Source organism: Chionomys nivalis, chromosome X (assembly GCF_950005125.1).
Source record: "Chionomys nivalis chromosome X, mChiNiv1.1, whole genome shotgun sequence".
Classification (NCBI taxonomy): Eukaryota; Metazoa; Chordata; class Mammalia; order Rodentia; family Cricetidae; genus Chionomys; species Chionomys nivalis.
The window spans coordinates 104,584,612-104,605,801 of record NC_080112.1 but is presented as its reverse complement, the minus strand read 5'-3'; the positions used below and the strand labels follow the sequence as shown (position 1 = coordinate 104,605,801).

General features: G+C 35.1%; 1 protein-coding gene across 3 annotated transcripts in view; it reads left to right on the top strand.

Annotated features, from left to right (window-relative positions):
- The window catches only part of Diaph2 (diaphanous related formin 2), a 703,438-nt gene that overhangs the window by 335,589 nt on the left and 346,659 nt on the right, over positions 1–21,190 (top strand). For all 3 annotated transcript variants that reach the window (XM_057758989.1, XM_057758988.1, XM_057758987.1), the window contains 2 exons: positions 5,795–5,896; positions 20,376–20,615. In XM_057758989.1, the coding sequence (XP_057614972.1) occupies positions 5,795–5,896; positions 20,376–20,615 (342 nt within the window). The remainder of the gene's footprint in view (positions 1–5,794; positions 5,897–20,375; positions 20,616–21,190) is intronic.

The following is a 21,190-nucleotide window of genomic DNA, read 5'->3' as shown; positions in this document are numbered from 1 at the left end:
AGAGAAATAGAATGGATCATACCTTAAAACTTATAGGTCATTTACATATCACCCAGTAATTTGTCAGAATCTATTGCATTTAAGGCTTGTTGTTGTTGTTTTGCTTCCAGTTTATACTACTATGACTATCTTTCCGCCATGTAGTACATGTAGTGGGTATGTGTACTATTAACCTATTTTTGCAATTTATTTACAAACCAGAAGTAGTTGTGATGTGAATGAAACACTAAATTCAAGAGATATTTTAATTTTTTTCAAGTGAAGAGTCCTTAGATAATATGAATTTTGCCATAGCAGTCTAATCTGAACTCTTGGAATCAACCTCTAATTAATTGATGATTGCTCCTGGCCACTATCATAGAACTCGTTTTCAGAAACTTCTTCTATATTGAACATTCCTAGGCACCTCCTCAAACATTGGGCACATTATCCAAATGAATTTTGCCATTTCCATGTAGCAGCTGAGAGTGAGTTTCTTCATTTCCTGAGTAAAACTCTTGTAGGAGTAATTGCATAGAGAGAAGAAGAGCTCACCTCTTGGTATACAGAAACTTTCTAAGAGCCAAGAATGTATGTTTTATAGAAAATCATGAATACATGGCTTTTTCTTTCCTCCTTTTCTTGGGGGTGTGACATGTAGGTAAGGGTCAGTATAAAGTCTAGGGCATATGACATACTAGCACACACACACTCTACCACTGAACTTACATCCAGGATTTTTGGGGTTTTTTTTTGTTTGGTTGGTTTTGTTTTGTTTGTTTTTGTGAGACACTGTTGCTTTGTGTAGCACTAGCTGTCCTATAACTAGCTCTGTAGACCAAGCTTGCCTTGAACTCACAGCGACCCACCTGCGTCTGTCACCAAAGTGTTGTGATTAAAGGCACTCACCACCACTGCCCTTTTTTTTGTTGTTGTTAACGTGCTTGTTCCTTACACATCTCTCCTTCCTACCGATCTCATGGATATCAGCATGTTGGGAATACGTAGGCTCTACTTGGGGATATATTCAAGAGACTAATGTGCTGCACTCTGAATCTACTTAAGTCTTTACTTGTGGGAGGTTTTGGGGGCTCTGTCTGCTTGTTCCTTTCTTTGTGAGACTTTGGTCTCAAGAGAGTGTTTAGTCCTCCATACAAAGAGATGTTAGGCTGATTCCCAGGATGAGCACAGTGTTTTCATGCTGGCACTGCTGATTGTTCTTCCTCTTCTGGTTAGAATTCAGTGAACATAAAATCTTAGTTCATGGCCACAACATGGCCTATATTTGTGAAATTGTCTTTAAACATTGCCTGTGATGATTGCTTGTGATATAGATCATCCTAGTAGTTGAGTCATGGAAGTCATAACAATCTGTGTGTGTCAACTATTCTGGTGTCTTGTTTTGATCATTAGTCACAGGTAAAACATCCAAAACATTACTAGTTATATGAATGTTATACTTATCAAATGATACCCTAAGTCAGAATATTTCCCAAACCCATGGAATGCTTTAGGTATTTCACATACTTTTTCAGAGAAAGAAATTTCTATCGTCTCGGAGGAGCCTGCTTTCAGAAGACGAGTTAAGAGATTATAGCTAAAAGGGAACTAAAATAGCATCAGTTTTAACTTTCAGAAATTCTATTTTAGGCTTGATTTTGTTCGTCATTATTTTCACAGTTAAAATGTATAATTGAAATGGAGAGTTTAAAATATATTGAAATAAATTATCTCATAATTTTAATAATGCTTTTAATCTATTTAATTTAGTTGCAATGTGGTAAAAAGTATTCATGTTACCAAAGTGGACCTTTGTTTTTCTTATCGATATACTTAACCAAAACAAAACAAAACACCAATAATGTTGTAGAGAGCTGTGTGGAGCCGCACCTGATGGTGATGTGTAGAGAGCTGCGTGGAGCCGCTTTCCGCCCTCCGCTATCCCGAAAGCGAGTGTTCTCTGTAATAATCAACTCCTTGTATGGCTAAGGCCTGACTTATGCTATTATCACGCAATGATCGTCAGCTGCTTGCATATGCATGGACCTATGGACAATGCCCACGTGGCAATCCGGGGTTGGCGGTCCGAGCCTATTTAAGGGCTGGGAGAGGTTTGCTGTGGTGGGGGGGGAAGAGAGAGAGAGAGAGAGAAAGAGAGAGAGAGAGAGAGAGAAAGAAAGGGAAAGAGAGAGAAGCTGTAAATAAGGTCCTGAATAAACTGCTTGCAAGAAGAGCTCTGGTGTTGCGTCTTCCTTGCTGGCCAAGGTGGGCGTGACATAACATGATGGTGGTAGCATGTGCATTTAGTTGCAGCTCTTGGGAGGGGGCAGGGGAGGGATATGTTTGTGAATTCAAGGGCAGCCTGGCTTACATAGTGAGTTCCAGGACACCTAGAGCTACCTGGAGAAAGCCTATCTTGGGAGGAAAAAAACAACAGAAAACAAAACAAAGAAAAACATCAATAGACACATTTTAAAAATTACTAATTCTAATTTTCCTACCTTCAAGATATTCTAATAAGAGCATACATATGGGGCTGGACAGATGTCTCATGGGAGTGTTTAAGACTGTATTGCTCTTGCACAACACTGGAGTTCATTTTCCAATATCCACACTATAAGTCACATTTGCCCATAATTCCAGGTGATTGGGATTTGGCCTCTGGCCTCCTTGTGTACTGTATTCATGCAGTCAAACCAACAGACAGACACATCTACACATAATTTAAACTTAAATTTAAAAATATTTTCAAATCTTGAAGAGCTGTGTATGGTTTTGTGTGTGTGTGTTTATAGTTGTAGAGTTCTACCTGGGATGCATAAGCTCACATTTTTTCTTCCTTGTGCTATAATATAATAGAAATAATACTTTAGTGATTACTTATCTTTCCTTTTATAAGAGATGATTATATTCATTAATGGAATTAGCTGTATTCGATTTAAACTCAACATATACATATGTGGTTATATTTGTGTTTCTTTTAAATAAAAGATCACTCTTATTTTAAAACTTGAGTCTTAATATAGTGGATACCATTGTTGTATGTCAAGAGTCTTAATAGAGAGGCAGAAATGAAGGGGAAGAGAAAAAAGATAAATGTGGGAAATAAAATCCCACTTCTGTTACAATATTGTAAATGTGATTTCCTTGGTTTCTGTGTTACACTGACTTACTTGATTTTTTTCTAGTTTTTTTGTTTGTTGTTTTTCAGTGCAAGTGAGGTGATGTATTTCTTTGTGACATGGGTTACTCATAATATTCTATACTCTTGACTCAGCCTTCCTGGTCCTGCGATTACCAGTATTAAGCTACCATACCAAGCCTCTACATGTTTGTTTTGTTTTTTAAATCATGAAAACGTAAATGACATTACAAAAGAGAAAATAAATAAGAAAACTTATAATTTTTCCGAACTAATGACTTGTTAGTATATAATCATCTAATGATAAACACATTTCCATTACTTCAAAGTCATCACGTCGATTTTCAAGAACTTTATTCATCTTAAATAGAAACATACCTACACAATTACAAGTTTGATTGTTATAGATGACTACTAACTTGCGTTTTTAATTACTTTAACTAGTTTATAATAATAGCATTCAAGAACTAGAAATTAGCCAGATGGTGATTGGGCACACCTTTGATCCCAACACTCAGGGGGCAGAGGCAAGTCCCAGGACAGGCCCCAAAGCTTCTTGAAAAAACCCTGTCTTGAAAAAAAAAACAAAAGAAAAAGAAGAAAAAAAAACTTAGAAATTTACATTACATTGTTAAATTGGCTACATAGGTACAATACCTTAAACAGGAGTAGAAGTACATATACAGTATACGAAAATATCTTGGGAGGAGGGGGAGGGAAATGGGAAACGGGGAGCAGATGGAAATTTTAATTAAAAAAAGAATAAAAATAAATAAATAATAATAAAAAAATGACATCTTGGAAAAAAAAGAAAGTATCCTCAAATTTGTATCAGTATACAAAAATAATACATACCAATGTAAAACATTTAAGACTAGTAGTTTCTTTTTCAGTTTAAAAGTAGATTCAATAATCTATCCTTTTATCCTATCATTTCAATATCCCTCTTTTATTCTTTTGAGAATGAGATTCTTGTCTAATCTTCTTTGCTAGGCCTTCTTTCTAACCATGACCAACAACAACTTGTAATTATCCCTCATAAGTGATGCTTAGCATACATAGTCAATTGAATGACTATAAACGATTTATCCTACTTCTTTGAACTATGGGTGTCATGTTCTCTATGCTGCTTCCTGTTGTCTGGGGGTTTCCGCATCTACAGCTATTTCTGAGAAGATTGGGACAATGGTCAAGTCTTGTGTTGGGTGCCAGCCTCGACAAAATTACCTTTCTTCTAGAGTGGAGGTGTGAATTTAGAAATACAGTAAAGAATACAAAGATGTGAACAGAAATAATAAAATGCAGAAACATTTCAGTGAGTACTGAAAATTCATCCCGGTTTAGTTTCCAACAGCTTAATATTCCCCTGATTTCAAAAGGTAGGAGTAGAACAAAAGGAATACATTAACATACAAATTGAAAGTCACCAGGTACATTTTTCACTTAAGCCCTTGACCAAACACTCTGTAGGCAAACCACTCCCTGGGTGGAATTCCAAATTACTTCCATAAAGGGAACTGGAACTTAGTTGAATCCTTAGACTTTTGTTTTAGGTAGGAACCAACTACTTCCCTATTTCTTCAGCACAAGGTGTAGCAGCTAGCCACACCTGTTTACAATAGCCTTGAGAGAACAGAACTCTGATTTACAACTAGGTGGGACCTTTGTTTGAGTTAGAAACACAATAATCTCGAACTAAAACCCGAGTCCCAAACTCTGTTTTGTGGTCTCTTCGGGCCTCCACAGTCCTGGGAGAGCTAGTTGAATTATTTTTTGTTTACTCTCTCTGTATGATGAGAAAATGTAGAGCTCATCTGAAGTTTTGGCTGGATAGTCTATGAGGCCGGACCATTTTAGCTAGCAGCCTCGAAGTTGGTCTTGATGCAGAATTTTTAGGAAATGACAACAGAGGCATTCTGAGGTGCTGGATTACCTGGGCTACTTGTCTTTATTGGTAGCTGGTCCCTTTTTTTTCTGAAAACACAAACATTTAAAGGCAACATATATAGTTGTATTAACACAGGTATGGAACCTGTGGTGTGTACAATACAGTAAAAGATAAATTTTTTGTTCTCTGTGTAACCGGAGACAGCTCATTCCTTTCCTGACTGCTCAGACCTGAATAATCACACAGAAACTATATTATACAATACTGTTCAGCCAATGATTCAGGCTTATTTCTAGCTAGCTCTTACATTTTGAATTAACCCATTTTTATTAATCTATGTATCAGCACAAGACTGTGGCTTACTGGTAAGGATCCAGAATCTGTCTCCTTCAGCTGCTACATGGTGTCTCCCTTACTACTCTCTCAATATATCTCTGTTCGGATTTCCTACCTGGCTTTACCCTGTAAAACCAGATGTTATTCTTCATTAAAAGTTTGTTTTTAAAAATATACATGGGAGCCAGGCAGTGGTGGCGCACGCCTTTAATCCCAGCACTCGGGAGGCAGAGGCAGGTGGATCTCTGTGAGTTCGAGGCCAGCCTGGTCTACAAACGGAGTTCCAGGACAGGCTCCAAAGCTACAGAGAAACCCTGTCTCGAAAAACCAAAAAAAAAAAAAAAAAAAAAAAAAATGCATGGTTGCGTTGTCTATGCATGCTTAAAGCTTAAAAACTTACTGATGAATCACTAACCATTAACTTTTATCCTTTTTTTTTTTTTTTTTAGAATCTTGTTAAATATCTTCCTGAGCAGAATGTACTCCGAGAACTAGCAGAGCTTAAGAATGAATATGATGATCTCTGTGAGCCTGAGCAGTTTGGTGTTGTGGTATGTATTGATCACAAAGGCCTAAGAATATACTTCTCACAAACAGAAGAAACATATTAGTTGATTTCTTTTACTTTATAGCTACATAATTAAATATAATATTGACTTAGAAAATATCTTTACCTATAGCATTGTGGTATTGAAAAGTAAGTATGTTACATGTTAAGTTCACAAAAAACATCAAAACATCATGAGATAGTCTCTTCAAAAGTAATGATATTTAATGATATTAATACATGCAAAATAGTATGTAATACATTGAATAATTTTTCCCTTCAGATCTGAATGTTAGAATAACCCCCTTGAAAACTTAGGCTGAAATAAAATAATATCTAGGGAAATTAAAAAAAAAATCTAGTAACTATTTTTACTGTATATATTGTATCAGAAAAATCACAAGTATTTTAAAATATTCTAGAGTGTCAATAATTGATTGAGAGCTTGCACTGTGTTATTTCCATCAGGACATATAACTTACAAAAGTACCTCATGTAGTTTAATCATTTTTCTTCATCCGCATCATTTTAAATGACACTAAATGATTAAGTATGAAGACCATTGTCATATATCTTAAAATACCACAAGCCTGCTCTTCAAGTAATTGGCCAGAAAGTATAAAGGACATTGAAATTACTTTCTTTGAATAAATCCTACTTTTTTCCAGAGCTGGAGACTGAACCCACAGCTTTATGCTTCTTAGGCAAGTACTCTACCACACAGCTAAACCCCCAACCCCTAAAAGGTAGTTTTTTTTTTTAAACTCAGTGTTCAGGACTGTGTTTATTTGCTATATGAATTTCTAGTTTGCTCAGGCTTCCTGATTTTTTTCCATTTGTAAATTCAATTGATAAATACTTTTTAAATTATCATTCGACCTGTTTCATCGAAAATATTCCATAATGTTTCAAATTCTTACTTGCTAGAGTTCATCAGATTTCTAACTTCAGTTTTAAAATCTTCTTAATCTGAAACTCTATTAGATAGGAGTATGCTCTTTATAGTATATATAATAAACATTAGTCCGTATTTAAAATTCTTCAATTTTAGGGCATGCTGTTGCCTACATTGATATAGAAAGATTTGTCAGATCCTTGAAAAGGAAACTAGACAAGCAAATTTGAGATCAAATAGAACATATAATGGACCTGGAGAACATATTTCTCTTATTTTTACATCAGATCTATTCGTCAACTGAATTGGCTCTGTATTATTTATTAACTAGTGGCATTTTAGCAGAGTGTTAAATAATAAAATTTGTAGCCCCAAGTTCACACTTGAAACCTAAGCAGCTCAGATCCATCTTATAATTGAAGCAGGGCTATCCACCATCTGAGATTTCAGCTGCATCATGATGGTTATGAGCTTTACAGTAGGTACACAACGCCATTTCTCAGAAACCATTTTTTTTTTTTACTCAGTGCAGTTTATCTAGGAAGATGTATTAGTTTTCCAAGCAAGTCCTTCAAGAGGAATATCCTTGGTACCTCACTGAGGAAATGAAATTTGCAGGGGGGGGAGCATAAAAAGCAATATACCTTCTGACTAAAGGCAAAAATAGAAAATGGAAGAAAGTTCTTGTTTATACACATAAACATAAATATTTAAGGCTGTATGTACATGAATTCTCCGCGTTTCCATGTTTACTCTCACTCTATTTTGCTCTATCTCTGCTGGGATGGGGTCAGAAAGAATCTAGACCATTACTAAGTAGTTTATACTATGTAAACTGCCTAAGATTATCAATTGAGACACACACTTTTTAAAGATTATATATATATATTGTTCATTATGTAATAATACTCTTAATAATAAAAATAATTAGCAATAACCTTAGTCTTTTAAAGTTAAGTACAGTCTCTAGTGTAAAACTGGCAATGAATGTTTGTTGAGTTATAAGCAATCTTTTAGACAAAAATGTGAGCCAGACATTTTATAAATATAGAAAAGTAAAATATGAACTAAAATATTATCAAATTAAATTAATCTTGTGAGAATATACTATCTTACTATTTAACCCTTAAATTTATATCAGCAGCCTAATAGAAATAGATGTTTGGAAAGTACAATCCTTCTCACTAATGAGAGAACCCCCATCTTGGGAACACTCCTGTCCTCAGCTTTCTTCACCCAGTGCCAATGTTATTTACTATATTCGTATTAAAATTTATATTTATGACTTCAGTATCAAAACCCTTCAGTGCTTCCCTGACTTCACAAAATAAGATTCAAGCTCTCCATTCTCCTTATGTCTTTCATTCCTTACCATTTCTTCTTCTGTCTGTATATCCCTTCTTTTCAAACTACCACAAACTCTTTCTTACCAATGGCATAACAAACTTCAGGACCTCCAGAGCCTCTTCTGCCTTTAAAGTTGCTTTGTTTTTTCTATCACCCAGGCTAGTTTCTAACTTATGGTTTTAAGCTAGTCTCCTGTCTGCATCTCTTTAGTAACCAAGACTGTAGTTACTCAACTTTGTTCTATTTGTTGTTTTGTTGCTCTGAGGCCTGAGCCCAGGATCTCCCACATGCCAGGCATGTATTGCAGAATAGAGCTCTGTTCCCCCTCCCCCTCTTTATTTATGCATTCTTTTTGAAGTGTCAGGAAAGGAGATGGCCTATTTTTATTATTAATAGTACTATTACAATGTTACTGATAGCAAAAGCTTACTTAAAGTATTTTATGCTAACACTTTTACATGGGCCATATTTTAAGTAATATTTTCAATTTGTTCCTTGGAAAACTTCATACATTTATATAATATATTTTAGTCACTTCTGTCCACTGTTGCCTCCATCAAATTCCTCCAAGTGCTAACCCTCATCTCCTTCCCAACTTCATGTCTTCCCTTTTGTTATCAATAATGCCTGGGTTCAATTTGTTCAGTCTATATGCACACGGCTGTGGAGTTAGCCTGAGAGGCATGGGCAACTTATCAGTGCCTTATCAACTCATAGCACTGTGGTTACTTATGTAATGTCTGCACAAGGTCAAACCAGTCAAAGTATTCATGCTCTCTTATGATTTGTAAGGTAAAGTTTGGTACTGTTATTATCTCCATACTACTGCTGTGGAATTGAGGCAAACCAAACTCCAGTAACTGTTCCAGGGTTGGATAGTAAATAGTAGAATTCAATTAGAATTCACAGTCAGTGCTTTTAGGTACTGTGATTTACTGAAGAAAGTCGGAGGAGAATATGATGAGATTGACGCTCTAGTATAGGCACATGTTCCCTATCTCTGCTTTGAGCATTACTATCCCATCTAATTCCAGACAGCATTATTTCTTGCTTACTATACTTGTGGTGTTTCTCTTGCTGCTTCGATTTGTCAGCCTACTATGGCCTTCTCGTCAAGAAAATAAATCTTCTCACTTGCTGCCTAAAATGGGTGGATAGATGGTTAAATTATAATATATCACTGACCTGAGGATTCTGTTAGTTACTCTCTTTCTGTTACCTCTCATCGGTTTCTTCAGAAGTTGCCACTTGCTCTATGGCCTTACTTGTCATTCACTCTTCAATCACTAACAATCAGAAGTCTGCCTTAAATTGTGCATTGAAGTTGATCAATAAAAGTTATTAATTATTTCCTATTCAAAACTCAAATATGCTTCAGATCTACACTCTCTCTGTAGTGCCATAGTCTTGAGAAGCATAATTATTTGCTGTAATTGTTATCATACACTTTTAACTGCTTCCTACTTAAACTTTAGCTCTTCTCATAATCAGTCTCATTTTAATGCCTCTATGTAGATTGTATTTGTATTGCTTATTAGTTAGGCTGAATGATGGGAGAAAGAAGGCAGAGTCGGGAGATGCCATGTAGCTGCTGCAGAGAATGTCTAAACGAGCCCAAACCCTGCCAGTAAGCCAGAGCCGTATAGCAATATACAGATTAATAGAAATGGGTTAAATTAAGATGTAAAAGTTAGCCAATAAGAAGCTAGAGCTAATAAACCAAGCAGTGATTTTATTAATACAGTTTCTGTGTGGTTATTTCTGGGCTGAAAGTAGGGAACAAACAAGCGGCCTCTTACAACACTAATGGCATAGTATTTGTATTCCTTCCATTCTTTCTTCCTTTCTTCCTTCCTTCCTTATTTTCTATGTTCTTTTCTATGTCTGCATGTGTGGAAACTGGATTCAACATTAGGTTATTTTTTATGTCATTTTCTGCCTTTGTTTTTGAGACAGGGTCGCTATGGACTTCGAGTTCATTGCTTTAGATAGGCTGGTTGGCCAATCTGACACCAGGATTTGTCCTTCTCTGCTCTCCTCGGAGCTGCCTTTACAGATATGTGTCTCTGTGACTTTCCATGGGTTATTGGGACTGAACTTAGATCAGGAAATACTTTGCCCACTGCAATATATTTGAGACTAATCTTCACCTATAAGGCACATTTTGGCCTAGCACCTGCCAATCTCTCTTAGTTTTAGGCATTAAATTTGTGTGTGAACTGAACTCTTGCTTCTTGTACATCAACCGTATTGAACTTCATTTTTTATGTGTTTGAATTCATTATCTTCTCAGAATCACTGCATGTGCACCCCTGATTCCTGTTGATAATCAGCTTTGATGAAAACCATTCGTTCTAGGGTAGGAGCATGAGGATTAAGCAAATGGAACAGAGATATAAGAGATATAGGAGACAAAAAACACAGAACAGCATCGAAAGGGACATTCACTGAATGTGCCTCGTTTATTTTTACATACTTGTATACTTCACTCCAAAAGGGGGGTGGGAATGCAACAGACTTCATTAGCATGGTATAAGAAAGAGTCTTGAATTCTTCGACCTTTGGTCCTGGTGAAACAAATTCATTTCTATACCCCAAAATTTGCCTAGCTGTCAAAAGTAGTTCGATCAAGCCAGGAATGGTGGCACGTGCCTTTAATTCCAGCACTTGGTAAGGAGAGGTAAGTAGATCTCTGTAAGTTCGAGGCTAGCCTGGTCTACAGAGCGAGTTCCAGGACATCCAGGGTTGTTAAACAAAGAAACATTGTTTTGAAAAACAAACTAAACAAAACAAAATAGGCCTATCCTTTAAACTCTCAGAGTCTTCTTTAAAATTCCCTTTCTAGAAAGTAATAATTTTACTATTTATTTTTGAGTTTATTTGTTGAACATGTTCTCTTAGATTATAAATTACATAAGTAGATGAACTATATTAATGTTATTCAAGTTATGTATCTATCAAATTATTGTTGAATCTGTTTGCCATTCTTGTCTTACTCTCCATTCATATGGCAGTTTCTAACATTGACAGATTTAGATTCACTGTGTGTGTGGAATATTTTCTTGTCTTTCTCTCTTAAACAATGAGAATTTTATTGTTGCTTTTATTTCAGTGTTCTTGGCCCACTACACTGTAGAATTTCCATAAATACGTAACTCTCTAGATAACAATCACATCTTATCAGCTAGGACAAGATGTGTATTATACATTTGATTACTCCTTCTCTATTAATTAAAATATTATCACCAAAGAGAAACAATGAAGTGTTTCTGGTTAAGATTTTTTAAGGAGAGAAAATAAGGCTTGTCTGAGTCAGTCCCTTGGTTGGTGAGCTTTAACCTTTTCACTTTTGTAAACTGTCAGAATCTTGAATTTACTTATAATCACTTGTAATCTACTGGGAGAAAAAAAGCATAGGAGGGAATTAAGCAGAAACAAACAAACAATATCAAGCTGGAGATATTCCCTTCATGTGGAGGCAGACCTCCCAGCAAGTGAGACATGCTACCTCCTATACCTTCTATGATCAATAATCTTCTTTAAAGGGTGGATTGGCTGCATAGCTTCCCACTGACTTGTCCTCTAACTTACCTCCTACAGAATTGAATTTGGTACATTCATTGTAATTATGTGCTGTACCTTTACTGGAAGAAAAGCACAGATCTTTGAAAGCTCTGGCAGTCAGAATCCCCAGCTGGAGCTTTTAAATGCTTCCGAGTATGTCTGCAGCTCAGCTGTTCTCAAATCTCAGAGCTGTGGAAATTCCCACTTGTCGTGCACTGGGGATGGAGACCCATACTGTGTGTATCTATTAAACTAGCATGTCTTCTGAGAAAAGAAGGCAATAATTAGTTCTCTTAGTAATCAGTACTTTTGTTTTTCTGACTTCAAAATTACCCATATTTTTCAATTAAAACCATTCTCAAGCTATAATCTAGTAAGAAAGATGTTTCAATAGCTTCGTTCATATAAATCTTTAATGAACAGAACAGATTATATTATATTACTGACAGAACAATGATTTTTTCTTACTTCTTTTGCACAAATATATGGAGGCAAAAAGAGAGTTAGAAATAGAACTATAACCTCGTTTTGCTTTAATTGTTTTAAAGCCTCTAAAGAGCTTATAAACCCTGTTCAAGAGAGCTTAGCCAGGTGAAAGGGGGATTGATAAAAAGCTTTTCCCTTCCTATGTAATATTAAAAACAATTAATTTAGAAAGAAAATTGTAGGTCCAAGTTTATATTAATATTACATCATTTCCTGGGTTTGCATATTCATTGTGAAATATTCATATGTTTCTTTATCAGTATTTTCAGCATTTTAATGTGTAATGCCTGGTGTTTTTGTTTTCATTTTTTTGCACATATGAATGCTAGCTCTTACTTGTAGACGAGCTTAATGTTATCTGAGAAAAAAATCACTTTAAAAGCCAGGGAGTGGTGGTGCACACCTTTAATCTCAGCACTTGGGAGGCAGAGGTGAGGGGATCTATGTGAGTTTGAAGCCATCCTCGTCTATAATAGATAGTTCCAAGACTGTCAGGGCTTCACAGAGAAATCCTGCCCCATAAGAAACAACAACAACAACAAAACCAATTTGATATTTTTTGACCAAGTAAAAAAAGTCACCATGAGTCATTCTTATTACTGTTTATTTCATTAACTTCTCATATTAATCCATGCTCATGACAGAATTGTTTATTTTGTTTATTTCAGTCACCTTTTGTAATAAAACAAGGTAAAATAAAACCACATGAAAATTGAATAGTCACAGGAGGTCGATGGCTGTCGAGTAATTCTGTAATTGATTACTTTTCATTAAATTTAAAAATATCAAAACTTCACCCTCTTATTTTTTCCTTTATGTCTTTAATTCCCTAATAGAATAGCAAAGCTCCACAGCAATTTTAGTTGTCATTTGTGGCCTCCATTACGTTTTTTGACAAGAATATTTTGAAATTCTTATCCAGCTTCTCAGTGAGATTCCTCCGAGTCTACAGTGTCTTTGGGGGCAAACACTGTTATTGTGTTCTGCTCTATACTAAAGACTAGTGGATATTTCTCAATGCATAATTTCCACATATCACTATCTTTGGGGAAATATTCTCTATCAGCACATCATTATTTTTCTGATGTAAAGTCAGTTTTCTCAACACTTTATTTTTTAAAGCTTCAATTCACAGATTAACCATGGCTCTCATCTCTCATGACAGCTAACGTGCAAACATTTCCCATTTTCTACATATATGAGGAATTCTCGTATTGATTATTTTGTCCAGGTACTGGATTTAGTGCAGAAAGTAAAACAGTGACTCGGAGAGTCCCTGCCCTTGAAGAACTTATTGTGTATTAGAAGATAAAAGTATTCGTTTAATAGAGAATCTCAAATGTATCTGCTTCCTTCCTGCAATTCCTGACAGAATTTTGCCAGTAATTGCTTCTGAATCTCACTTAGACTGGCAGTTCTGTCAACGTAATAAAACTCCATCCTTGAATATGACCAAATTCATTCCCTTTACTATAGTAAAATACAAATAAACATTTTGTAAATTTAGGAGATAGTGCCTCTTAATAATGACTATTTCTTAATATCCACTTAATAATTGCAACAAATTCTACTATTTTCAAGGGACTAAAGTTTCAATTATATTCAAATATGATAGGCATTAATAAAAGGCGATATGAATAACCCTAAAGATTTCATGATATTCTTCTTATTCATACATGATATTTAGCACTTCTGCTTCATTTTTATTTACTTTTTATTGAAAATTTCCACCTCCTTCCCTCCTCTCACTTCCCTCTCCTCTTCCCCCTCCCCCTCCCCCTCTCTCTCCAGTCCAAGGAGCAGCACTGCTGCTTCTTATCTTTTTCTTCCTGTGCATTCCTGTAGTATTTTGGTATTAAATCCATACTCATCAGCTTTATAGTTATGCAGTGTATACAATTCAAATGATATAAATGAAACTGTGCCTACCTCTTTGGGGAAATAACCCACTTGTAGTGCTCCCACTAAAGCTGTCAATGTCCTTTTTTTTTTAAATGTAGTTTCAGATCAGCTGAAGAAATGAGAGTCGCTTGATATAATTTGATAGACAAGTAACTTGCAACACAAATAAATCCGCTTCATAATACAACACCCTGGTCAGCATCCCAAAGCACTTCAAGGAATGAATTATAAAACAAAAGATGCCAGTCAAGTAAAATGCTGCGAGGGACCACAACAACAAACCAAACATACGTTTCAGCAGTGTTTCTGCTTTATTTACTATATTATATCACTTAGGAGCACTCAAGCTCAAGTGCCTTTATGAGACACAAGCCTTTTAATAGTACTATAAGTGGCTGGGGATATAGCTCAGTGCTTCCTATTATTTCTAAGCTTGACTATCCATGCTATTCCTTTACACAGCAAACCCCTCTGATGACAGTTCAGCTTTTGTCTATCAACATATACTGGTCTGATTGTAAAGTTCACACTTAAGACTATTGCCATGTTCTAGACATAGTAATGGTTGGTTAGAGATATCTCAGAATGACTTCATTTTCTCTGTAGTATCTTGATTCTTTTTCAGGGATGCACTTTAAGTTATAACATGTTAAATAGTAAGTGTCTTTTATGATTGAAAAATGGATAAATGGAGAAGGATAATTTCAGTCTACCCAGTGAATAATAGGCCGCATTCTTCATTGACTACCACAGCCACACATTGCTTAATTGGGGGTTAAAAGTGATTGTATTTCATGTTCGGAAGACACATTAATGACCATGTGTCTTTCTTGCTAGGAATTTCTAAGGATAAGAAGGTAAAGCTAAGAGCACCTGTCGTTTCCCTTTGCTTAAATAGTGTCAGTTGATACAACAGACACGTTCCATACAACTGACATGGGCATTTAAAATAGAGATATTTGATTATCTCTCTGGGAATTAGAAAAAAGATTTTTTCTTGAATCTTAAGCTTAAAATAGATTATATTGAGCCAGCCAGTGGTGGTGCATGGCTTAATGCCAATACTCAGGAAGTAGAGGCAGTAAATCTCTGAGTTTGAAGCCAGCCTGGTTTACAGAGTGAGTTTCAGAACAACCAGGACTATATGGAGAAACCCCATATTGGAAAACAAAAATAATACTAATACTAGTAATAATTATCCATATAGGGTGATCATCCATACTCATAAAGGGTATGGGTAGGTTTTCTGTGATTACCCACCTGGTATCAAATGGTATTATGTATGATCTTTTAGCTTTCTTCACACCAATTCTGTTATATTTTCTTTGTATTTCTGTGTGTTTTCCAGATAGACTCTCATGTAGCCAAGGCTGGACAGGAACTGGCTTAGTAGCTGAGGGTGACCTTGAACTTCTAATCCTTCTATTTCTACCTCCTTTCCACTGAAATTTCAGGCCTATAGGACCTCCTTTAGCTTCTATCTTCTATGCATCTTCTTAATCTCCTAGTGGTTCAACTTTGTGCAAATGAATAAATTCATTTATTTTTTAATCAGCTATTATTTGTCAAAGCACAATATTTGACTCTTTTCTCCTTTCTTTTCCATACACTTGCCTCCTCAGTGATTTTGTCTTCCAAATAATCTATTCATATAACTATTAAATCCAATTTTATTTCAAAACTTTAACAGGTACTACTGTAATGACAAAAACTCCATATATCAAAGAAGTCATATTATTCCCTAGACATAAAGGTATCACTTTAGAGGGGAAAATTTAGAGGAATTAGAGAAATCAGTGAGAGTGTTTAAAGTATTAACATATTATAATTAAGTATAATATATATAAATCTTTAGTTAAAATGATAAACATTACCAATAAAAGACATGTTAAAATGTGGGCAAAAGTTAATGTTAGGTAGTACTGTATGACCAATATGAATAATTGAAACATTATTTCAAGATTGAGAATCTTGATAAACAGAGGCTAATAGTGTCATTGTTAATAAAAATGTGCAATATTAACAGAAGAAAATGACCAACCAAAGTCACGTCAATGATAATTTTAAAAAATCAGAGTAACAGGAAATATTTCAATATGCTCATATTTGCATCTAGAATACTTCATTCTACATGTCTACAACTTAGAAAAAATTCACAGGAATTTTCCTGAATTTTCAAATTTGGAAACTAAAGATTGCAAAACTAGGCAGGCTATTTTTACATAGAGAATTATTTTTGAGTGTCATCATTGCTAAACTGTACTCTATCTGCCTGTGCTATCTTTTTTCATCTTTTATTAGCTTACTGGTACATAGATCACAGGAGAGGAGAAGCACATTTATCTCTCCACAACCCCCAAAACAAAAGAGTAAACATTAAACAATACAACATCAATACCAAATTCAACTTTTCAAGTTACTTTATTTTTATTGTATGTATGTGTCTGTGCCTGTTTTTGTGTGTGGGCACTGAGTGTAGGACAGAGGCAACAGATACTCTGGAAATAGAATTATAGATACCTGTGAGCCACTTGTTCTGAGTGCTTAGAAGGCAACTTGTGTCTTCTGGAAGAACAGTAAGTTCTTCTAACTACTGAGTCATTTCTTTAGGCTCTCATTAAACTGTCATTAATGCCAACTTTGTTGGAATAACCAAATTAAAGCCTTGATACTACTGTTTTACTTTCTTTTCCCATAGCTAGTCAGTTACCACACACTATTAATTCTTCCTTAATTCTTTCTCATTCATCTTTTCCTTTCTATTCCTGTTATAAATCATTACTTGTTTCTTGGGGCATTTTTATACCTACCTTGTTGGTGATTTCCCTGACACTTGTCATTCAGTCAATCACAGCACAGTTCAGGTTTCTAATAATGCTTAAGGGACAGTGTATTGTAATTATATATTACTTGGTTTCCTGTTGCTGTGATAAAACGTTATGGCTAAAAGCAAATAATGAGAAGAATGAGTTTATTTGGCTTATGTTTCCATAAAGATAAACGTCCTTGATAGTAAGGAGGGGCAATGGCAGAAAGCTGAAAGCACACATACTCCCCCACAATCCCGAAGCAGAGAGAGTGAACAAGAAGTGAAGGGAGACTATAAACACATACAGTCTTCCTCCAGTGATGTACTTCTTGAAGCAGAGCCACACTTCATAAACCTCCCCAAGCAGCTTTAGCAATGGAAAACCAATGATTAAATGTCTGAGCCTATGACGCATGTCTCATTCAAACCATCACACATACATAGTTGCACTGTAAAGACAGCAGACTTTTCCTAGGATCATTTTGAAAATTAAATCACTCAAGCAGAAAAAATTCTGACAAAGTTCTCAAGAAACATTAACGGCTGTTATCGCTATAACTATTCTTACTGAGAATTATTTGTTGACTATACTACTTGTTTAAAATGAATAAAATCAAATTCATACTCAGAGATTGTAGGTCAAGAATTGAAATAGAGACTCATGACAGAAGAAAATATAAATGCATATATATGTAATTAGTAATAAACAAGGACTAAAAGCTCTTGCATAGCTTACGAAGGTTTTCATTCCTTTTTGACTCTGAACCAATGGCACTTTGGTGAACTGAGAACTCACCCAGAATGTAGATGGCATCATCCATTTAAATAGGATGCAAGACCAAATTAAACAAGAAAAGGGAAGAAACATAGATGAGTATCAGCATTCTTTTCTTTCTGCTTCCTGGCTGTAAATACAATGTGAAACACCACTTAATGTTCCCACTAGCATGTTGTCCCTCTCATGATGAAGTGAACCCTCAACCATTGTACCAGGGTATGTATGCTCTTCTCCCTTACATTGCCTTTGGTTCGATATTTGATCACACAAACAAAAATGTAGCTAATATAATAAGCTGTTCCCTAAACATATATGACAATACACAGTAGGCAGACTACTGAAGCAGGCCAGTTGTGAGTAAGATGAAAGAAGAAATGATGTAGGGAGAGATATGGAGACAGACAGAAAAATTGTGACTGGGTAATACATACAGAATTTGATTTTCTACACATTTATACAGAAATGGGCTTCTACATGTTAAAGACAGACTTTGATGTCATTAGCTTTCAGTTTCATGTACTTTTGCATTGACTCTACATTGTTTTTCATATCAATCTAGCATAAACGTGTTCTAATGTAACTTCTTTCTACCATTTTCTTTAGGTCTGTTTTCTGTCTGTACATATATGTAAGTGCACACTCAAGTCAAAATGTATTTATTTTCTCTGTTGTGAAGCTTTTATTAAACATTGAAGTTCTCAGTATAAAGTTTTTTTTCCTTTCAGCAAATTTCTTTAGAACTCAATTTCTCATTGTCTATCTAGAATTGTGCATCTGTTTTATTGTCAGCTGTGGTTTTCATGTGCCGATATTATGATTTTCCACATAAATGTAGCATTTTAAACAGGTAGTATACTTTGTACTTGTCATGGGAATGATGAAGAAACAAGGGGACAATTTGTATACTTTAAACAAAATAATCCAAAGTGATGAAAGCTATGTGTATACTTTATCAGGACAATATTATCTCCATTCTTATATATTTCTGCCTGGAAAAGTATGAAAACAGAATTCACTGAAGTTAAGAGTTAAGATAGAGAGAGACAGATATCAATCATTAATAAGCAAGTTAATCTCAAAGGAGGGCCAGACAACTGTGTTGCTTCACTATTAGAGCTAGTACGGTTTACTCAGTAATTCATGTGTAGCTTTTGAAGGTATATTACTTACCTTTCTCATAAATGTGATAAAATATCTGACAGAACTGATATAAGGGAGGCAAAGTTTCATTTGCTTTATATTTTCGAGTTTTAGTCCATCATGGAAAGGGAAGGCATGGCAGGGCAGATCGGTTCATGGTGGTAGGTGTATGTGGCAAAGGCTGTTCACAACATGGTAGACCAGGAAGAAAGTGTGTGACAGTTGTGTACCCTTCCAAACCCTGCACCCATTGACTCACTTCCCACAGCTGAGTCATACTTAAAGGTTCCACAACTTTCCAAATAGAGCCAACAGCTAGAAAACAAGTACTCAGAACTTAAGCACATTTTTCATAACAAAGGATTCAACAGAAAGGTTCTTTGTGATTTAAATCAATTGCCTGTAATATCACCTTCTAAAAAGCTGAGATAGAATAAGCAAAAGCCAAAGGTAAGCCTTGGGTACAAAGTGAAGACATGTTTAAAACAAAAAGACATTGTTAATGCTTTCAATGAATTTTATACTTGCAGATATCTCAGTGCCTAGTCTGTGCTCAGCATTTGTCTATGAAAAACTAAACTACACATGCAAAATTCAGTATGATTAGCATATTTAATAATTTCTTTTCATTGTGTTTGCATAAAATGCGCTTCTGTGTCTAGTCTCCACCCATCCCCTTTTCAGATTTCATTTGGTAAATGGAAACTAATTAATTTGGCGTCAAAGGAAATTCAAACCTCAAAATAATTATTATTGGGGCTATACCAAAGGGAATTTGGAATGTGCATCAATAATCTTACAAAAAAGTAATTAAAACCCAAGATGAACTGTTTTGAGGAAAACCAACATAAAAAATTGAATATGTTAACACTAACATTTGACATGTAGGTGAAAGTATTTAGAACAAATATAAAATTTAAATATTCACTATATTTTATGAAAAGAAACTTCACAGTTAGTCTTCATTAATGCCCTAGTTTCAAAACTATACCAACAGATAATTTCTTAGGAAATATTACGCTGGGCGGTGGTGGCGCACGCCTTTAATCCCAGCACTTGGGAGGCAGAGGCAGGCGGATCTCTGTGAGTTCGAGGCCAGCCTGGTCTACAAGAGCTAGTTCCAGGACAGGCACCAAAGCTACAGAGAAACCCTGTCTCGAAAAACCAAAAAAAAAAAAAGGAAATATTACATCTGCATTTTTGACTGTCATGAACACCCACTGTCTATGACATATATACATATACATTCAATTCAATTTTATGCGTATAAGTTTTCCTATTTCATCTCAGGGACATATTTTGACTATATGCTATGTGTGACTAAAGGTTTTGCAATTAACATGTAGAAACTGTTAACCCTCAGCTGTATTTTATCAGATTATAACCATGATGACTGCTTCTGATTTTTAAAACTTTACCTAAATTTTCCTTGGAAAGCTGAAGACAAAAACAGTATATTGGCCATGTGTATGAACTTACAATATTGTTCATGAAATTATCCCCAATAAGGAGATGAAAGAACGTTTTAGAAAATATTATCATAGACATTCCTTATCTTCCAGATGAGCTCGGTGAAAATGTTGCGGCCTCGTCTCACAAGCATCCTTTTCAAACTCACCTTTGAAGAACATATAAACAACATCAAACCAGGCATCATAGCAGTAACTCTTGCATGTGAAGAGCTGAAGAAAAGTGAAAGCTTTAACAGACTTTTAGAGTTGGTTCTTTTGATTGGAAACTACATGAACTCAGGCTCAAGGAATGCCCAGTCTTTGGGCTTTAAGATCAACTTTCTTTGTAAGGTAAGGCACCATTTAATAGTATTAATTTTTAACTAATATTTTTGGTATGTAAGCTGAAATGATCTAAGTGGGAATAATCTATCAATTCTAAATCATATGCCATAGGAGTGAAGTTGATAACTTAATTACTGAGTATATCTTTATTAAACTAAATATTTTAAAAATCTTATCACAATAAAATTCATAAGATTATGATGTCTTTTTTACTTATGTCCTTCTGATTAAATCTTCCTGGAGATTATAGACCATACAAAAATTTCATTTATAAAATAGGTTTAACCTCATATTTCACTCTCTTTATACATAGTTTAAGTCTCCAGTAATATTTGAAGAGCTTAACTATATGAGGAAAAGAGCTAGGAATTTTTCTTTGGATATGATTTGATTATTGTGCTCTATGAACACAAAACTCTTGTGTCTTTGTAGCATTGAACCAATAAGCTCTCACCAATTATCAAGATATCAGCCTAAAACTTTAAAAATAGAATAATAAAAATACTGCTTTGACTGGACAATTCTTGAGTATTATTTTTGAGGTTTATGAAAAGGAGACAAAGAAACAGAATTCCCAAAGT